This window comes from Bombina bombina, chromosome 1 (genome assembly GCF_027579735.1).
Source record: "Bombina bombina isolate aBomBom1 chromosome 1, aBomBom1.pri, whole genome shotgun sequence".
Lineage (NCBI taxonomy): Eukaryota > Metazoa > Chordata > Amphibia > Anura > Bombinatoridae > Bombina > Bombina bombina.
This window is the reverse complement of record NC_069499.1, coordinates 953,112,046-953,134,140: the sequence shown is the minus strand read 5'-3', so window position 1 is coordinate 953,134,140 and position 22,095 is coordinate 953,112,046. Positions and strand designations below refer to the sequence as shown.

Sequence of the window (22,095 nt, the reverse complement as noted above, 5' to 3'; positions counted from 1 at the left end):
CAAGATGCAAGGTTGGGGTGCTCTCTGGGGGTCTCTGACAGCACAAGGAGTTTGGAATCCTCAAGAGGCGAGGTTACCAATCAATATTTTAGAACTCTGTGCTATTTTCAGGGCTCTTCAGGCTTGGCCTCTATTAAAGAGAATCATTCATTCATTTTTAAACAGACAATATCACAACTGTGGCATATGTCAATCATCAGGGTGGGACTCGCAGTCCTTTGGCGATGAAAGAAGTATCTCAGATACTTTCTTGGGCGGAATTCAACTCCTATCTAATTTCTGCTGTACATATTCCGGGTGTAGACAATTGGGAAGCGGATTATCTCAGTAGTCAGTCTTTACATCCAGGGGAGTGGTCTCTCCATCCAGATGTATTTTGTCAGATTGTACAGATGTGGGGTCTTCCCAAAAAAAGATCTGATAGTTTCCCATCTAAACAAGAAGCTTCCCAGATCCAGGGATCCTCAGGAGGAGATGGTGGATGCGTTAGCAGTTCCTTGGTTTTACCAACCTGCTTACATTTTTCCGCCTCTAGTTCTTCTTCCAAGGGAGCTCCAGCATGGCCTCACAGGTTTTGGTATGCGGATCTTGTCCGGATGTCCAGTTTGGCCACTTCCTTTAAGGACAGACCTTCTGTCTCAAGGGCCGTTTTTCCATCAGGATCTCAAATCACTAAATTTGAAGGTATGGAAATTGAACGCTTAGTCATAGAGGTTTCTCTGACTCAGTGATTAATACTATGCTACAGGCTTGTAAGTCTGTTTCAAGGAAGATTTATTATCGGGTTTGGAAAACCTATATTTCATGGTGTTTTTCTCATAAATTCTCTTGGCATTCTTTTAGAATTCCTAGAATTATACAGTTTCTTCAGGATGGTTTAGATAAAGGTTTGTCTGCAAGTACTTTGAAGGGACAAATCTCTGCTCTGTTTTATTTCATAGAAGATTGCTTAACTTCCTGATATTCACCGTTTTGTTCAGGCTTTGGTTCGTATCAAGCCTGTTAAATCAATCTCTCCTCCTTGGAGTCCTAATTTGGTTTTGAAGGCTTTGCAGGCTACTCCTTTTGAGCCTATGCATTATTTGGATATTAAATTAATTTCTTGGAAAGTGTTGTTTCTTTTGGCTATCTCTTCAGCTAGAAGAGTTTCTGAATTGTCTGCCCTCTATTGTGAGTCTCCTTTTCTGATTTTCCATCAGGATAAGGCTGTTTTGCGGACTTTGTTTAAATTTCTTCCTAAGGTTGTGAATTCTAACAATATTAGAAGGGAAATTGTTGTTCCTTCCTTGTGTCCTAATCCCAAAAATACTCTTGAAATATCTTTACATTCTTTGGATGTTGTAAGAGCTTTGAAATATGTCGAAGCTACTAAAGATTTCAGGAAGACTTCTAAACTATTTGTTGTTTTTTCTGGTCCTAGAAGGGTTAGAAAGCCTCTGCCATTTCTTTGGCATCTTGGTTGAAACTTTTGATTCACAAGGCTTATTTGGAGGCGGGGCAGTCTCTGCCTCAGATAATTACAGCTCATTCTACTAGATTAGTTGCCACTTCTTGGGCTTTTAAGAATAAAGCTTCGGTTGATCAGATTTGCAAAGCAGCAACTTGGTCTTCTTTGCATACATTTACTAAATTTTACTATTTTTATGTATTTGCTTCTTCTGAAGCAGTCTTTGGTAGAAAAGTTCTTCAGGCAGCTGTCTCAGTTTGATTCTTCTGCTTATGATTTAAGTTTTTTTCTTGAAATTTATGAGAAAGACTTATTTTTTGTAGATTAAATTCAGCGAAAATAGCTGTTTTTATTTTATCTCTCCCTTTCTAGGGACTCTTCTGTGGTCTTCCACATCTTGGGCATGTCTATCCCATACATCACTAGCTCATGGACTCTTGCCAATTACATGAAAGAAAACATAATTTATGTAAGAACTTACCTGATAAATTCATTATTTTACATTACATTGCCATGAGGCCCACCCTTTTTTTGGTGCTTATGATTTTTGTATAAAAGCACAATTATATTTCCAGTTCCTCTTTTTTACTCCTTATTTTATCACCCCACTACTTGGCTATTCGTTAAACTGAATTGTGGGAGGGGTGTATTTATAGGCATTTTGGAGGTTTGGTTAAATTTGCCCCTCCTGGTATAATTGTATATCCCATACGTCACTAGCTCATGGACTCTTGCCAATATGAAAGAAATGAATTTTTCAGGTAAGTTCTTACATAAATTATGTTTAATAGTACTCTGAGGGCTGCCCTAAGGGTGACTTGAGTTTTAGTGCAGTGTTTTTTTACATGCTGTTTTCCTCTTCAATTCCCCTTTACAGTACCACGTGTAATGTTTTAAAAAGCTCACAATGTAAATGGGAACCCAAAGCAGCAGACGACAGCCAAGCAGTCCAGTGAAATTTTAAGGATAGGGCCTGAAAGGGAAACTTTAGTGTAAACGGTAAGGAATCTAAAATGGGTATGGTGCTGTATGGTAAGGGGTGTGATCATAATACTCATTCTTTATCAGTTAAACTGGATTTAAAAAAAATAGACTGGTACACAGTCACTATAATATTATTTTGACAAAGTGTTTAGGGCCATATGAGTTTTATTTAGAGGCCACACAACAATACTAAGTCTATCTAATATGTTTTCCCCATAGGCGATGGGATATTTAAATGAACAAGTAGTTGGGGGAGGCTAAGGGATCTCAGGGCTGCCCTAAAAAGACAGTCTTGTTATAGCCATTTTTTTTTTTTAAATGGTCACTAAGAGCTTCATTTCGCTTTCAGAAACCACAGTTGAACGGAAACGAAATGGAAGCCCAGTGACGGGTGCAGATATTCATTGCTCCTGGTGCAGATAGGGGACATCTTTATATATACTGCACAATAGCACATCAATCTGAAATCTGTAAATTACACTCAAGTGTCAAAGAAGTGAAGTTCTGGTGTTTCAGTCCAAGTGCACTCTAATTAGACATGTTATTTTGACTCTAACTTGCTAACTAGGTATTTAACACCTGTAAAGGGGTCAAGCAGTCCTACTTGGTAGCTATAACACACTAGGTTGTGTCCTACTCAGCAGCCTCATTGTGTTCCCAAACCGTGTAGCCCCTTCGCAGAGGGCAATACACTACCCCCTTCAAGATTGTTCCCACAGGAATAGGACCCTCAATTCTTCCTGTATTTGCTTGTAAAATTTTGTCTGGTCTCTTACAAGTTTTGTATCATTGTTTTATTTAAAGGAATTGTACCCATGGACAGAGCTGCGGAATATGTTGGCACTTTATAAAGTATAATATTATTATTATTCTTATAATAATAATAATAATAATAATAATAATAATAATAATAGATTGGTCACAATTCTTTAGAAAAACTATCAAAATGATTTCCAAACAGAAAACCACTAAAGTCTATGGCAATTTTGTAGATAAATCATTTGGTACGGGGGTTTTTTTAACCCTTTGGCTGCTAAGCTTTTTCCCACCTGTGTGCTAAGATGGTTTTGAGCTTTTTGTTGCAGTTCACGTTTAAAACACTTTTAGAAATAAAAGTTTGTGTGAATAAACTATACAAACTATATATTTCTTTGTTTTCTTTTTTTTTCAGCAGACCCAGTAGATTCAAAATATACCATTATTATATGTGTATGTATTATTAGGTTTAAAAAAATAGCACGTAACATATGGGGGGGAAATGTATTTTTTTATTCCTGACTCAAATAATAGTATGTCATTTTATTTTTCTAAGCTTTATTATCAAAACCTGTGTGGATAAATATTTGTAGTAAGTAACCAGTCTGAAATAAGCAGAAATTAAGAACATGTCACTGTTTTTTTTCCCACTGCTTTATTGCAGGAATGTCAATTTGATAAATTATCAAAAACAGCATCTTAGAATTTACTGTACTGTTTTCAGCAATTAAAAGTTCTAAAATAGGGTAATCAGGGTAATCAAAGCACACATTTGCAGAAACTACACCCCTTGGTGCATCAAATGAGGGGCTACAAGTATTAATAGCATGAATTTGGGGGGCACAGCAATTAATGGGGGGAAAAAATTGAAGCAAAGAGCCATATTCCACTTATTATTACATTGTCTATTTGTGTTCTAGCAATACATGTAGCCCCCCATTTGATGCGTCAAGGGGTGTACTTTATTTAATGTATTTTAGTTTCCCAGGTTTCTACAGTTGTCTGATTGCAGACATATCCCATAAAAGTTAAAAGGCTATTTTTTTGGACGATTTCAAGATTGCCATGTCTGCAATTAAACAGTTCTAGCCACTTGGAAAATGAAAATATGGTACACAAAGCACACATTTGTAGAAAGTACACCCTTTGGCGCATCAAATGAGGGGCTACATGTATCTCTAGCACATAATTGAGGTGCGCAACAATTAATGCAATATGGTGCTTTGCATAAAACTTTTTTTTAGCAAAAGAGCCATATTCCACTTATTACATTGTCTATTTGTGTGCTAGCAATACTTGTGTCCCTCATTTGATGCCGCTTGGTGTGTACTTTCTAGAAATGTTTAGTTTATGTACCATATGCATCATCAGTGAAGGAGTCAGAGTTTGGGTTCATATAAACATTTTTTGAAACATGGAGAAAGCTGCGTAAAGAGGGTGTTTTACTCATCTTCCAAGCATGCTAAAAGACAGATTATAAAAATATTTGGTGTTTCTTTGTTTTTTTGTTTTGTTTTTTAAATAGCATTCCTCTACCATTTATTAATTTGTAACCACATTATCCAGGTAATCATGGTATTACAAATATAATATCGGTCTGTATTGTAAAAGGCTATGCAACATTTCTCAGCTGGGTGGTCACTGCGGTATCATTTAGCTATAATAATTTTGATCATTTAGCTATAATACATAAACTGATATTTATTTTTCAGAAATAAACAACTATTTTTATAAAATGTATTTTGGGGGTCTCTAGGCAATTTTGATCTTTACTTATGTGCCTTTAGAGACCCCCAAATACTTTGTTACTTTTTCTTATACACCCCAAAGACTTATACCATTGGAAAGGATAGACGGTTTTGGGGGTTTGTAGTTGCTTAGACGCCTGAGATGCAGGCATCTAAGCAGCATGCCCTTATCTCCCTATAACTGACAATTGTCAGTTCTAAATAAAGTTGCGCAATGACGTCATCACGTCATTGCGCGTGACGTCATCGTGTGAGTATCCAGGCCAGATCGCCAGGGTAGGAGTGGATGGAGGTCCTCAGACCTCCATCAAAGTGGGGGGAGTGCTAGTGACGACTATGAGCCGTCATTAGCACACAAAGGGACTGTGATCAACCCCTTTGTTAGCAATAGGCATTGGTTCAAAAATAATATGCTCTAATGAAGAACATTTGATCTTTGATTTTTTTTTTTACCATTAGAATACCCCATTAATCCTCTACTAAAATTATATTACATTGTTTTATTACATTTACAGAAAAGTGTAAAATTGACAATAGTAGCTGGCCAGTTACCATGCCAATATGTTTAGCTGGCTTTCTTGCTATATTTTTAAGTGTACAGACATGGCAGAAAGTATTGGTAACCTTGCATTTTAAAGTAAAGCGAGAAACACAAAAAAGGCCGACTGGAGTTTGCCAAAATATATATTGACAAGCCACAGTACTGGGAAAATGTCCTTTGTACAGACAAACAAAAGTAGAGCTTTTTAGCAAATCATAACTCCTCCATGTTTTACAGAAGCTTTTAAATGAAAGAACTCCATCCCTATCATGAAACATGGAGGACGCTCAGTGATGTTTTGAGGTTGCATTGCTGCTTCAGGGTGCCTAGAATCTGTGCAGGGCACAATGAAATCAGAAGACTATCAAGGCATTCTGGAGTAAAACCTACTGCCCAATGTCAAAAAGCTGTGTCTCAGTCACCATGGGTCCTCCAGCAGTATAATGACCCGAAACATACCTCAAAAAGCACCTAAGAATGTATGAGAAGAAAACATTGGACCTTCTGTAAGTCCAGAAAAGGCACCCAACAAACCCGAGATAACTGGAGTAGTTTGCTCAAGAAGAGTGAGCCATAATCCCAGTGTAGAAATCTTATTCAGAGCTACCGATTGCAGAGTAACAACATTTTTGTCTGTGCCATTCTCATTTGTTTTCTGTCCTATTACAATTTTTACTTTGTTTTGAGAAAATTGTGCGTTTTCCTAAAGTGAAGGGTATCCATACTTTAGGCCAAGCCTGTATGTTCTTTTTCCTCCAGTACTGGGCATAATCACTTTCATTTTTGGATATATTCTATTTTTAAATGAAGGATGACCATATTATATATATATATATATATATATATATATATATATATATTTTACATTTTAATTATTTGGGCTCATATATGTGTTTTATGGGAGAGATTGTATGGTGGGGTTTTATATAGTATACTTTTTTTTTTTTCCACACACACAGCATGACAGGTAGTTTTAAATAATCCTTGAAGCAATTGTTATTACATTGGTTTTCTGTGCAAAACTGGGGAATGGGTAATAAAGGGATTATCTATCTTTATAAACAAAATATTGGAGTAGACTGTCCCTTCAATCCAAAAATAGCAAATATTAAGTTTGTTCAATATTTTTGTTGCACAAATTAAATCAATTTATTTTAAATGATGCAAAAAATGTGTGCTTTGGATAACTAAAGTAACATTTTTAAAAAACAAAAATGTCATAATATAGAGATTGTAAGCTTGAGAGGCTCTGTAACCTTAGCTCACGTTGTGTAAAAGGGCATTTACAACCGATTGTGCTCAAGGGCAGGCCCTTATGACTGTAAAGAACCTTCATGCAGCGCTGGGTAAAATTTATAAATAAATAATAATGCAAACCCCAAACTCGCTATTTCATAAAGTTTCTGTGGAGAACACTACATACACAATTTTCCCCACTGTGTGTCCCTCATCTACTGTACTTCAATATTCTTCATTATATTCCATTTTCCTCAAAAATTCCTAGTTCTGCAATCATAAATACATAAGTATGTTCTACACTCCTCTACCCATCTGCAGTTTTGTTGTTTCAACTCAAACACCTCTCAGACTGCACCCTATGATAGAAATGATTCAAAATAATAATTAAAAAAAACAAACTCTATTAAGTCCTTATCTTAAATTATATACAACCCAGTGGGTTCAACTCCAAACTGAGCGCATGCATCTCTTCCCTATAGACTGTACGCTCTTTGAGCACTGACCCCATTATTCTCCTATGTATGTCTGTACAATTGGTACGTCGTAGTTTTTGTACTTTAATTACTTTCACATTTTAAAGATAAAGAACATGAATACAACATAAATAATTATAACAGGATTTGTGGTATTTTTAGTCTGAAATCATCCTTACTATTTGTTACTTACTACCACTCTTAAGAAGTTAACACGTTATAGGTGGGCAATTTACATACAAATGCATCAGGATGACAACAGAAATAGCTTTACATGACAAAAAGCTTCAATGTGTGTATTTCAAGCTGCTACTAACCTGACATCATTTAAGTCACATTTGTTACCAGCTATTGCCACCACAATGTTGGGAGGTCCATGCTGACGTAGTTCTTTCACCCAATTCTTTAATGTTGTAAAGGATTCCTATGGCACAAGAAATACGTTGTTTTTTTTTTGCAGGAGCAATACAGAAGCACATATTGAGGGTTTGTAAGGGTGAGTAATACAATTCCAGCATTGTGCACAGTATTATGTGTACCTAGGGCATTTCATTCCCTGTAAATACATTTTCCATTCACCTCACAAACAATGCATTATTCAGTTTCCTATTTCTAATAACAGTAGTTATAGAACAAAACCACATAGAATAAAAGAACTTTTATTTGCTCATTGCTAAATTCTACAAAACCTTTTGAACCAATACAAAAGATATATTTAGTGTGGTGTACACTAGCTTTAATACATCTAGAAATACAAAGCTGCAACAGTTGTAATTTCAGAACATTTTATATCTAGAATCTACCCATGATAACAGCATGACACTCAAATTCCAGGAGTTTGTCAGATAAATGTATTGCAGATACAAATTAACCTCTTGTAATCCAGAGACAAATATAATGCACTTCTACACATTTTATTGTAGCCCGAAGGGGATAAAGAAAAAGAAAAAGAAAATAAAGTATCATATTATTATACGGTCATCATCTGTGTCAGAGGTGTTAAACAATCTCACTCTATAAAGCTGAATCAGAGGCAAATATTTTCTATTCAAGAAAAACTATTCAGTTTTAAGATTTTGGGTAAGCATTGTGTAGTTCTAAAGGGAAGCTATTCCCACACGCGATGACTTGTGGACTCTCACCATCCAAGGAAAGAAAATTCCCTAGTGTGCAGTTTAGCAGATTTCTCTGGCAAGAATAGATATAAAAACTTTTACCTCTTTAGTAATGTCATATACTATAATGGCTGCTGTAGAACCTCTGTAGTACATTGGTGCCAATGCCCGGAACTAGGAGAAAAGAAAGAAAAAAAAAAAAAAAAAATGTAGTAATTAGATATTCCAATTCTAAAAAATGGAAGCAGACATTGCATATTTCTAAAACCTAACCCTGAATTTTTTTTGGCCCTAATTGACCTCAGCAGGCTTAAAGAGATAGGGAACCCCAAAATTTTATTTCATGATTTGGAAATAATGTGCAATTCTAATAACTTTTGAATTTACTTCGATCAAAATTTGCTTCATTCTCTTTTTATCCTTTGCTGAAGGAACATCATTGCACTACTGGCAGCTAGCTGAACACAGTTAGCCAATCACAAGAGACAAATGTGTGCAGGCACCAATCAGCAACTTACTCCCACTAGTGTAGGATATGTGCATATTCTTTCTCAACAAAAGATACCAAGAGAATGAAGCATATTTGAAAATAGAAGTGAATTTAAAAGAGTCTTAAAATCACATACTCTATCTGAATCATGCAAGTTTAATTTTGACTTTCCTATCCTTTCAAATAAAAAAAACCTGAACAATTTTTCAGTATAATAAACAAAGTTTATTAAACAATATATATAACAATACAATAATATTAATCTATTTTGTAGCCCACTACTTGGTACAGACCCAAATCTCCCCTTACTTGCTGATCTACCCTGTATTATGCTCATTTCCTGGCACACCCACAGCTAATTCTATTCACACCAAAAGTGAGCCACAGGGTAAAAAGTAATTTTACAAAGAAAACAGATGTTGCCAAAGGTATTTCTTAGTTTGCATCACCTTCACCTGCCAGAATCCTTTAACTGTACTGCCAGGAATGTGCAGGGATCATTTATCTGATGGTCTTAGCATTGGCTATTTGTCAGTGAGACTTATCACTGCCACAGGTGCATGTGTTGCACAGCTGTTTGCATGTCTCTGTAAAGGGCAGCACCCTATTATCTGCTACAATTTTTTCACTGCTTAGAAGACAATTGAGAAGCAACATTCTAGGGCATTTAAAGGTGTGTGTGTGTGTGAGAGAGAGATTTAAGTACCAGTTCTACAACTAAACCTATTGTAAAATCAAGAGCAGTATGTGGAACAGTCTCATGCTCATAGAAATGTCACAAAGTGAAAGGAGCTTTAATATGCTCTGATTAAATGTCATTTAAACATTTGTATATTGGTTGTGTCATTTAAACATTTGGATATCACAGTTATTCTTTGTATACATAACACATTTCAGGGAAAAGAACAAATTTTAAAACAAAACATTTAAGATGGTTAAGCGCTGCTCTTTCAAATACAAGAAAGAAACATTTTGAGTAAAAATATCCCTTTAAGAAGTATCCTCCCTGAGTAAGATATCACATCACAGACAAGTTATACACAGGCCTTATATATGATACTTACACGCTCCTGGCCAGCAGTGTCCCATATTAGAAATTTATGCAGTTCATTCTGAAACTGTACAGTCTTTGTCATAAATGACGCCCTATAAAATAAAAAAGCTAATTATTAACAGCTAGACAGTGGACTGAATGAATTACAAAATGTGTTTGTCAATAATGTCTTCCAACATGTAAAAATAATTAGAAACAGCACCCGTTTGTAATTAATTAAAAAAAAAAAAATAATAATAATAAAAATGTGTTTTTTGCAAGTTGCTGGAAACTTGACAAGGTATATCCATGTGATCTTATGTATCCATAGCAAGAGACGTGCTGGCGGTTCCTCAGGACATACGCGATACATTTAGACAGTATATCTAAAAGTATAACGTATAGCTGCATAATTGGCACACAGATTGCTTTAAGAATCTTAAAATAATGGCCCACATGCTGTTTACAATGCACCCTGCAGAAAATGACAAAATACATAAATCATTTATACACCCAAAAATTCTCTCTCTCGAACTGGTGTGTGATATAACTAAGCTATGAAGGGGTTAAGCAATTTCAATATTAAATAAAAAAAGCAATTACTCTTTTCAATGGAATCTTTTCACTTTTTTAACAGCAGTTTTATTGCCTTCTTCCTCCACTGTAATATATAACAAATTCCACATAAATAATATCTTTTATGCCCCTGAAGTATTAACTTTTCTAAATTCCAAGAAGTGTGTATCATTTTTTGTAAAGAAATATTTCATAATAGCACCCATGAGCCTGATGCCTATAGAGGACTGCATATTCTAATATGTTTTACACTTGTTCTTTAAGCTCATTTTATGCTAAATGTCTTTCACACACCATACAAGAAAAATAGATAATCTCCAATGTATAACTAGCCAAATAGAAACAGTGCCTTCAATTACTATTTACAGAATATATACAAAAAAACATAAGTCTTCAAAAATTGGAAGCAACTTTCATTTAAAGGGCCATGATACCCAAATCTTGAAACACTTGATAGTGATGCAGCATAGCTGTAAAAAGCGGACCAGAAAATATCACCTGAACATCTCTATATAAAAAAAAAAAAAAAAAAAAAAAAGGATGAGGGGGCAGAGTTAACCGTCAAGCCGAGAGGAAGTGTTTCTTGGGAGCTCCTCACAGTTTATCATAAAATACCCTGGTTATTTAGATTAAAATTTAATTATTGATAGTTATTTGTGCCCACTTTATTGCCAAGAGCACAGGGGAACTCAGAGAGAGGAAGAGTGGACCCCCCGGTGAGAGGACTGAGGTGTATTGGGATCGTACATTGTGTTTCCTGACATAAATAACAGCTGCAGCACTCGTGGCACCTAACAATCGGAAGCTAGCTAACAGCTCAACTATTTGACTCCGGGGGGTCGGGGCTCTGCTCCGGAGTCTTGTGCAAGTATCAGTCACAGGCAGCGGGACACAGGTGATTGACATCTTTCAGCAGTTTGGACTACACGTGGGTGACGGGTAGCAGAGATCTCATTCGGCACTGTCTAGCTCTGTTTTGGACCACATACTGATCGTGTTTGGGCCTGGAGGTGCCTTGGACAGCGGGTGGTAAAGTACTTAGATCTGAGGCCAGTTCACCTAATTGGGCGCGAAGCCCGGCCATCTTACTTTGCGGCCGTTTGGAGTAGAAGCCGATACAGCATTAGGCTTAACCTGTTAGTCGCCGGCAGAGGGTAAGATCCTTACATGTGCACACGGTCCCCTATCACATAAAGGGCACTGGTTAAAACCTGATTAAAACCCTTTTTAAGATTGTTAAGCCGTGCACCCCGGTTAGCAGTGACGTATACTGATCCCAAGGCCTCATCCATAAAAACGGGCTGTTTAAACTTTACTCTATTGGTCTCATATTCCTATTAATAGAGGGTTTGAGCCTTTTTCTGAGAGGGCTGATTTGATTAAGTTACTGAGCCTCTAAGATAAATGGCTCTAAATAACCGGGCAAGCGCAGGATTTGTTACGGCTCTAAGAAGCCTAGTACTGAGCTGTATTTTACAATAGACCCCAGAGCTACACAAGATATCCTCATTTGATGGTAACCCTCTTTACAAAATGAAGATGTAATTGCCTTGACAGGCTGGTGGTTGGGGGAATAGCAGGGTTTTTTTTTTTTTGCCCCTTGCAAATATAATTAAGACTCAAGCTACACTCTTCTAATAGACATTATCACCGTACACAAACAAACATTCACGTTTTTGAGCTTCCGATTGCTTTATATTTTTTCTGAGGCTGTTGAGTAGTGGATTAAGTTTTGTTATTTAACATGCCGCAGGGGTCCAAGAGGAGGCCCTCAAATCAAATAGAATACAAGAAATCCGTAGCAGATCACTTTAAACCTAGATCTCAAATAGAGAAACCGCTTGAGCTTGGGAACTCTGTATTCTCAAACAGAGAGAGACCTATTAGATCAGTGCTCCCAAACAGTTCCCGGCTTTAATCTACAATGGCCGCAGAGATTGTAGCCACACTTACACAGAAGTTAAATAATTTACAGGACTCGCTCACTAAAACTTTTAAGAGCACTGTTGCTGATTTGCGAAAAGATATAGGGGCTTTTGGGGAGAGAGTTGATATCCTGGAAAAGAAGCAAGAAGATCTTGTGGTAGAACAAGCTAACTTCTCTAATCACTCACATATAGTGGTCGATATGATCGACACAATGGAGGCTAAGATGGTGGACATGGAAGATTGTTCCCGCTGCAACAATTTGAGATTCCGTGGGATTCCAGAGGAGATCTTAGCTGTAGATCTAGAATCCTTTTTCAACGAATTCTGTGGATACTTAAAAGCCCCGCAACTACCTGGCGAAGGTCTACTAGATCGAGTCCAAAGGCTCCCGAGAGGTAGCCTGAGAAGCCACGGGATGTTATTGCCAGCTTTCATTTTATTACTTATAAGGAGCAGATAACCAAAGCAATGTTTTCTAACCCGACTTTACCTGAACGGTTTCAGAACATTCAGGTCTTCCCTGATCTTTCCCAATTCATAATTCAGAAGAGGGCCACCTTCAGGGAAGTCACTAAGATTTTGAGACAAGGCGGCATCAAATACCGTTGGGGTTACCCTACAAAGTTTTTCATCCACAAAGATGAGACTAATTTCCAATGTCAGGATTCCCAGTGTGGTGAGATAGCCAACCCTTCAGGTATTATCAGTTAATATCACTATTTCTACAATGCTTACCTGTAGTGACCTCTATAATAACCTAGTTTAGCTTTTGATAGGAGAGTTTCCCATCCTAGCCCCTAAAGCTGCCCATAGTAATTGTGTGACCTGACGTACCTAGAATTGAAAAAACAGACTTTCACGAGGTAGTTGACTCCCCCCTCTCCCCCCCACTGTTTAGGTGTAGCTTGATTACCACTACTTGACCATTCTATTTTTCCCCCAACCACCGGTTTAGCTGGCTTTTATTTAATAGAAACACACAAGTTTCAACCCCCCCATGAAACATAAGTTTACATAGTAAACACTAGAACACAGATTCTATAGTTCCACTTCGCCTATAAGTGCATAATATATTTTGTTATACCTTTATATCTCATTTTAGAGAGTGTTAACTAAGGTGAGCGGGCCTAAATTACTTTAAAAATTTCCTTCAACCCTGTCCTCTAGAGCAGCAGCTGTACTTGCTTGGGAGTTTTAGCACCCCCTTTTTTGGTCTTTTTGTACTCCCCCCCCCCCCTCCTCCTTTCACCAGTTTGTTCTTTTGTGTGTGCTTTTTTTTTTTCCCCTCTTTCTTCTTCTCAAAATGGCTCAGATGGCAACGCTGACCTTTCTCACCCTAAATACAAAAGGCTTAAATTCTCCTAATAAGCAAGGCCTTCTAAGGAATTTCCTTCAGACAAGAGGGAGTGATGTGGTCTTCCTTCAGGAGACTCATTGGGCTACCTCCCATATTCCGAATATTAAGTTTCCTCAGTTTCCAGAAATGCACCACTCTACCTATAAAGACAAAGCCAGAGGCGTTTCTATTTTAATCGGGAAAAATGTGGCTTTTCATCTAGAGTCCATCAGATATGTAACGAAGAAGGACGCTTCCTCATCTTGAAATGCAAATTGAACAATCAACTGTATACGTCGATTAATGTTTATGCCCCGAACCAGGGTCAGGTGGCGTGTTACAGAAGCATTAGTTATTTTGTTGTGAAGAGCTTATTTCCCAGCAGCAATGCCTGAACCAGCAAGCCAGCGCCTAAGAAGGGCTCCAAGAAAACCGTAACAAGTATCATTTCATAAAGAGTTAACTCTTTTTTTTCAACTTTTAGAAACTATTGTCTAATCACCTCTGGATCCAGACTGCTAATTGATAAGATGAACTTGTAAACTTGTTATCTTAAGTACTGTAATCCTATTGTGGCCTGTCAAAGGACAGTGCTCTCTATCTAAATGTGTGATGGGGGATTTTGTGCTTCCCCCCCTCTCCCCCTGGGAGTGCCCTGTGTGCATGTAACCTTAATAAAAAGCAGGCTGGGCATCCCAGTCCTGAGTTCTTGTTTGACCCTCAATCGCAGCGTTGACTCGTTTTTGTGGGCAGAAGGGTATCCTAGCGGTACTGCAGCTAAGGGAGATTATTCTATATTTGCGAGACTCATATAGAATACTATGGAAAGCAGCTTCTCCCCTCTTTAGCAATAGGGATCCAGGCTACTAAGCGGTCCATCTCTCAGCGAGACTAATGGTAACCGTAACATTTGGCGGCAGCGGCGGGATTTTCCTGGATTTCCTAGGAGAGGTACAGAACGGATGGAGAGCGCTTACGAAAAATTGAAGCGTACAACCCAAAAGGATTTACTTGAAAGCAGAGGGGGGTACGCCAGCAACCGGCCGAGGAGAGAGCTGATCGCAGAATTGACCGAACTGGATCAGAGCTTCACAATGGCGGAAACACCGACCACGATTAGTGACGAAAAAACCAGGATTGTTCGGGAAAGGCTCTCATTATACGGGCCGAACCCCTCCATGGAATTGGTACAGCAGTTGATGGCAGAGGCGGACGAGGATATACGAGAGACTCGAGCCCACGAACTCAACCTAGCGAATGCACACCGCAATGCTGAAGCCCCGCAGGTAATCATCCCTGTCGAAAATGCTGGGAGGCCCAAGATACCCTATGCGGCATTTCGACCCTTCCTAGAGAGCGAGACAGGGATTGATGAATATTTGGCGGACTTCGAAAGGCAATGTGCCCTGCACCAGATTCCCAACAGAGAGTGGCCCACGATATTGTCTGGGAAACTATCCGGGCGAGCCCTGGAAGCCTTTCGTACTCTGGGTGCTGAGGAAGTGACACAGTATGAGCTAGTTAAGGAGACACTGTTGCGACGGTACGCTGTAACTCCGGACACGTATCACTGACAGTTTCGGGGCACGGAAAAGAAGCCTAACGATACCCATATGGAATGGGCGCACCGAATGCGGAGAGCGGCAAATCACTGGCTGAGCGGAAGTAAAGCGGTGACTGGGGAGGAAATTTTACAATTGTTTCTCTTAGAACATTTTTATAATGGCATGGAACAGCAAGGGAAGGAATGGCTGCGAGACAGGCGGCCTTCTACCTTAGAAGAAGCAGCCAAATTGGCCGATGAACATTATGACTCCCGTCTTCACGAACCCATGAACTACCGAGCTCCAGCACGGGTCGAACCCAGAGAGGTTTACCGTGCACCCCCTCGTACTGAATTCCGAGCCCCGGTGCCCACAAGGCCTGTCCGACACTCAGGACCACCCAATAACAGCTCTGAGCGTCCCAGACCGACTTGCCACCGATGCAAGCAACCAGGGCATTTCATGGCTAGCTGCCCCCTTAATACGCACCAGACACCCAGGAATTACAATTACCCCTCTGGGTCCTATCGTCCGGCCCGGGCCCTCTGTGTTAACCAAGAGGCCCCTATGGAGGGATATGTGGGGCCGCTTCACGAGGCAGACCCTGTATATGCTGCCTCAGATAACCGCCAGCACCATCGGCAGAGGGTATGGCTCGAGGGGCGATCTACCGAGGGATTGCGAGACACAGGGGCTACTATCACGCTGGTACAGAGTCATTTGGTGCCAGAGCACAAGCGATCCGGACAGACTGTGGCCGTTAGAGTGGCGGGGGGGGATGTGTACAAAATTCCAACAGCTAAAGTGCATCTTGATTGGGGAGCGGGAAAGGGGGCTGTGAACGTGGGCCTAATGGATAATTTACCTGCCGAAGTACTACTGGGCAACGATTTGGGCCCTATGACTTCTGCCTATGCTCCAGTATGCAACAACGAGGCGGACCCAGTGACTACACGGGCCCAAGCCCGGACGGAGCGAGAGCTCTCACCAGTGCGGGAGACACAGGTAAGACCTACCCCGACCTTGCCTGACAGGTTAGGCCCCATACCCTGGGACACCCCAGATGCTTTCGAGGCAGAGTCTAAGACTGACCCGACCTTACAAAAGTACCGGGAACGAGCAGAGACCGGAGGGGGCGGGGCAGATAACGAAACATTCTTATGGGAAAAAGGGAAACTATACCGCTGGACAGAGAAAAGGGGACAGCGTAGGCGACAGCTGGTAGTGCCCCACAAATACCGTCAAGAAATCCTCAAAATAGGCCACGACATCCCCTTAGCAGGCCACCTAGCCGTTACCCGTACCCTACACCGCATTACTCACACGTTCTTTTGGCCAGGGGTGCACGCTGACGTTAGAACTTACTGTAACACCTGCGATGTGTGTCAACGAGTAGGAAGGCGAGGCGATCACCCTAAAGCCCAGCTAGTAAATATGCCCATTGTAGAGGAACCCTTCAGCCGGGTTGCTATTGACCTAGTGGGACCACTGGCTACCCCTAGTCCCTCCGGTAAGCGATACATTCTTACCGTAGTGGACTACGCTACCAGGTACCCAGAGGCTGTCGCCCTATCCAACATACAAGCGGATACGGTAGCGAATGCACTAGTACAGGTGTTCTCCCGGGTAGGATTTCCAAAAGAAATCCTATCCGACCGAGGCACCCAATTTACGGCTGAATTGACCCAACAACTCTGGCAGGTTTGCAAAATTAAGTCCCTCCTGAGCTCCCCATACCACCCCCAGACGAACGGGCTGTGTGAGAGGTTCAATGGGACCCTCAAGCAAATGCTCAAGACGTTCACTCAGGAATACCGAGACTGGGAACGCTTCCTGCCGCACCTCCTATTTGCTTATCGGGAGGTGCCCCAGGAAACGACAGGGTTCTCTCCCTTCGAGTTGCTCTACGGAAGAAAGGTACGGGGACCCCTAAACCTGATCCGGGAGCACTGGGAGGGAGAGATGGAGGCTGACGGTGTCCCCATTGTGCCATACGTGCTGGAACTCAGGGACCGAATGGAGCAATTAGCCAAATCCGTGCGGGCTAATCTCCAGTTGGCCCAGAGAAGACAGAAAGTATGGTACGATCGGGGGGCCCGAAAGAGAATCTTCACCATAGGACAAAAGGTGTTAGTACTTAAGCCGGTGAAGACAGACAAATTGCAGGCGTCCTGGCAGGGTCCCTACCAGATCGTAGAGAAAAGGGGAGACACCACTTATGTGATAGCTAGCTGCCACGACAACAATCTTAGAAAGACATTCCATGTAAACATGCTCAAGGAATATTTTGAGCGGCCAGAGAACGTGACGGCCGTATGTTGTTCCCCTCAGGAAGACCCCGACAGTTTACCCATTCCAGACCTATTAGAAAAGAGCCTCCCCACAGGTATAGTGGCGCAGGTTCAGATAGGGGACCGACTTAGCCCCACTGAAAGGGAGCAGCTCAACCAACTCCTCCAGTCTAAACACCTCACCTTCTCCCCGAAGCCAGGGTACACTACTTTAACCACCCACCAGGTAGATACTCCGGGACAAGCTCCCTTGCGCCAGGCTCCGTACCGAATCCCTGAAGCAGTTAGGACAGGAATGAAGAAGGAGATCGATGAGATGCTCCAGCTCAGGGTAATTGAGCCCTCCGATAGTCCCTGGGCCTCCCCAGTTGTCTTGGTGCCCAAGAAAGATGGGACCACCCGGTTCTGCGTAGACTATCGGAGGCTCAATGAAAATACCGTGACGGACGCTTACCCTATGCCCAGGGTAGACGAGCTACTCGATCGTATAGCCAGGGGAAATTACCTGACCACTATTGACCTCTGCAAAGGTTACTGGCAGATTCCCCTGGCCCCGGAGGCTATCCCCAAGTCGGCATTCGTCACCCCATTCGGCTTATATCAGTTTAGGGTAATGCCGTTTGGGATGAAGAATGCCCCAGCTACATTCCAGCGCTTGGTGGATAGGCTCCTGGATGGCTTCCAGAGTTTTGCTTGCGCCTACCTGGACGACATAGCGATCCACAGTGAGTCCTGGGAGGACCACTTAGCTCATGTGGGAATGGTTCTGGATCAGATCCGGGCTGCTGGCCTGACTCTGAAGCCAGAAAAATGCCACTTTGGGATGGCCGAGGTACAGTACCTGGGTCACCGGGTGGGGTGTGGAAAGCAGCGACCAGAGCCGGCCAAAATAGAAGCTGTCGCCAATTGGCCCACCCCCATCACTAAGACTCAGGTCCTAGCCTTCCTGGGCACGGCAGGGTACTATAGACGGTTCGTACCAGACTACAGCACACTTGCCAAACCCCTGACTGACTTGACCAAGAAGAACTTACCTCGACAGGTCCTGTGGTCTCCCCACTGTGAAACGGCTTTCCAGGCTCTCAAAAATGCTCTAATTAACGCTCCTGTCTTGGCGGCCCCAGCCCTTAACAAACGTTTTATCGTCCATACAGATGCTTCCATGTTCGGGCTGGGAGCCGTCCTCAGCCAAGTAGGCGAAGATGGAGGGGAGCATCCAGTTGCCTACATCAGCCGGAAGCTCCTGCCCCGCGAAGTCAGCTATGCAGCGGTCGAAAAGGAGTGTTTGGCTTTGGTGTGGGCATTAAAGAAATTGACTCCCTATTTATATGGTCAGGAGTTCACTCTGGTCACCGACCATAACCCGTTGGTGTGGCTGAACCGGGTCTCTGGAGATAACGGCAGGCTATTACGTTGGAGCTTATCGTTGCAACCCTTCAATTTCACCATTACTTACAGACCTGGGAAACAGAATGGCAACGCCGACGGGTTGTCCAGACAAACCGACCTCAGCCCCGCATAATCAGCGGTCTGGACAGCCTTAGTCTGCCCCGAAAAGGGGTCAGACCGTGTCTGCCAGAGTGTTCCACAGAAAGGGAGCACTGTTACAGAAGCATTAGTTATTTTGTTGTGAAGAGCTTATTTCCCAGCAGCAATGCCTGAACCAGCAAGCCAGCGCCTAAGAAGGGCTCCAAGAAAACCGTAACAAGTATCATTTCATAAAGAGTTAACTCTTTTTTTTCAACTTTTAGAAACTATTGTCTAATCACCTCTGGATCCAGACTGCTAATTGATAAGATGAACTTGTAAACTTGTTATCTTAAGTACTGTAATCCTATTGTGGCCTGTCAAAGGACAGTGCTCTCTATCTAAATGTGTGATGGGGGATTTTGTGCTTCCCCCCCTCTCCCCCTGGGAGTGGCCTGTGTGCATGTAACCTTAATAAAAAGCAGGCTGGGCATCCCAGTCCTGAGTTCTTGTTTGACCCTCAATCGCAGCGTTGACTCGTTTTTGTGGGCAGAAGGGTATCCTAGCGGTACTGCAGCTAAGGGAGATTATTCTATATTTGCGAGACTCATATAGAATACTATGGAAAGCAGCTTCTCCCCTCTTTAGCAATAGGGATCCAGGCTACTAAGCGGTCCATCTCTCAGCGAGACTAAGGGTAACCGTAACATGGCGTTTCTTAAAAAAACTCTTACCTTGGTTGATAGGGTGAAGCAGGGAGCCCATGTCGTTGGTGGAGACTTTAACCTTGTTTGGGATCCACATGCTGATAAGAGAATTCCTCCACATAAATTCTTAGACTCTTATACTACTTCAATAGCACCTAAGTTCCGGAACGCGACATTCCAGTATTCTCTATATGATGTTTGGAGGGCGTGCCATCCAGACTCGAGAGACTTTACATATTTTTCAGCTTCTCACAGATCCTATTCTCGCCTGGATTATTTTTTTGTTGATTCATGGACTATGAACTTAGTTCAGGAGTCTAGAATCCACTACTGTGTCTGGTCGGACCATAATGCGGTCTCGTTTAAGATTCGGACTGGAGACGCCCCCTGTGCTAAGCCGGCGTGAAAGTTTCCTAACTTTCTCTGGAGAGACTCATTCTTGCAGACCATTCAAAGAGAAATCTAGCAATTCCTTCTGGTGAATCAGGAGGGCCAGACCTCCCACCAAATCAGATGGGCAGCATTGAAGGCATATTTACGGGGGATATGTATCTCCAAAATGGCCACAATGCGCCAACTGTCTAAAGCCCCTCTAGGCAAATTAATGTGCGAGCTGGGAACAATGGATTGTCAGAATAGAATGAACCCATCTCAACAAATCTCAAGGGAAATTATGAGAATAAAAGGCTTGATTAAGGAACTTGAGCTTCATAGAATTCAAAAAACATTATCTGCCTTCAAGCAGCTACTTTATCATAAGAGCAACAAAGCTGATGCTTTGTTAGCTAGCAAGCTCAAAAGTAGAGCGGCTGCAGCTAGAATTCCATTTTTGATACATAAAGGTGAAAGGGTGTATGCGCCGGCTGATATCGGAGCAGCATTTGCGGAGTACTATGACAGACTGTACAATATTGCTAAGAGTGAGTCCACGGTGACAGCAACGGTTATAGAGATTTCTGGTTTCCTCAGAGGGCTGGGTCTTCCTGAGCTTTCTGATGGGGATAGAAGTGCTTTGCTGGAACCATTTCATGTCAGAGAGGTCGCCTTGGCGATCAGGAATCTTAAAAACAACAAAGCTCCAGGACCAGATGGTTTCCCCGGCGACTTCTACAAAAAGTTTTCAACACTATTAGTGCCTGTTTTACATCCTTTTTTCAACAAAATCAAATCAGGGGGCAAAATCTTGCGCAAAAATTTAGATGCTTCTATAGTTACAATTCCCAAACCTGCCAAAGATTCTTCATTATGTAGCAGCTATCGCCCAATCTCCCTAATAAATGTGGACACCAAATTATACTCCAAACTCTTAGCAGACAGATTGGTTTTTCTTCTACCTGCCCTTGTACAGGTAGATCAGGTTGGATTCACCAAGGGGCTCCAAGGCACAGATAATACAAGTAGATGGCTGTCTATTTTCTCTGAAGCAACCAGATTTGGTACTCAGATGGTGGCCCTGTCGTTGGACGCTGAAAAGGCCTTCGACAGGGTCAGGTGGGAGTTTCTATGGGAAGTTCTCAGAGTGTTTGGCTTCCCTTTACAAATAATCGAGGCCATTCAAGCTTTATATTCAGCACTGCATGCAAGAATTAGAGGTCCTGGGTTTTGTTCCCCTGAAATACTTATTTCTAATGGGACTAGGCAGAGGTGTCCCCTTTCACCCCTTTTATTTTCATTGGTCATAGAGCCATTTGCCCAGGCGGTCAGAAATTCTCTGCAGATAACTGGAGTTCCTTATCCCACACATGTAGAAAAAAAATTGTACTATTCGCCGATGATGTCACATTGATCCTGACCAATCCAGAATCCTCAATACCAGCCGTATTCCGACTAATTGATCTTTTTGGGAGATTAAGTTATTACAAGTCGAACGTCTCGAAAACGGAGGCCTATGCTCTTAATTTCTCAGCTGAACAGCTGTTTGATCTTCAGAGTGGTCCGATAGGCATCTAACTCATCTTGGAATAATCCTGAGTGGTGAGCTAGATACGGTGGTGAATAAGAAATTCGACAAACTACTGGGAGAAATAAAGTCCCTGATGTCGAAATGGGATTATCAAGAGATCTTGTGGCTTGGCAGAGTAGCGACAGTCAAAATGTCTCTTCTTCCGAAAGTTCTATATCTTTTTAGATGTTTACCGCTTAATAGCCCTTATAGATTTCTCCACCAAATCCACAGAGCATTTCTACATTATGTCTGGAGGAACAAAATCCGAGAGTGGCATATAAAACTCTCCAAAGGCCATTCCCAAGTGGGGGTATTGTGTTTCCCAACATATATCTCTATTACGAGGCGGCAAGGCTCACCCACATCTCAGCGTGGGGTGTTCTTACTGAGAAGCCGGGATGGTTCAGACTTGAGGAGCTGTCTATTCCATCGGGTCTAAATCTCAGAGATATAATATGGGTACCTAAACATATG

The 22,095-nt window shown here is 41.5% G+C and overlaps 1 protein-coding gene across 1 annotated transcript in view; it reads right to left on the bottom strand.

Annotated features, from left to right (window-relative positions):
* RAB22A (RAB22A, member RAS oncogene family) overlaps window positions 1-22,095 on the bottom strand; it is an 82,208-nt gene that overhangs the window by 40,123 nt on the left and 19,990 nt on the right. Inside the window, exons 3-5 of the mRNA XM_053704557.1 lie at window positions 9,858-9,939; window positions 8,406-8,477; window positions 7,506-7,612 (exon numbers count right to left, since the gene is read on the bottom strand). Of these exons, the coding sequence (XP_053560532.1) occupies window positions 7,506-7,612; window positions 8,406-8,477; window positions 9,858-9,939 (261 nt within the window). The remainder of the gene's footprint in view (window positions 1-7,505; window positions 7,613-8,405; window positions 8,478-9,857; window positions 9,940-22,095) is intronic.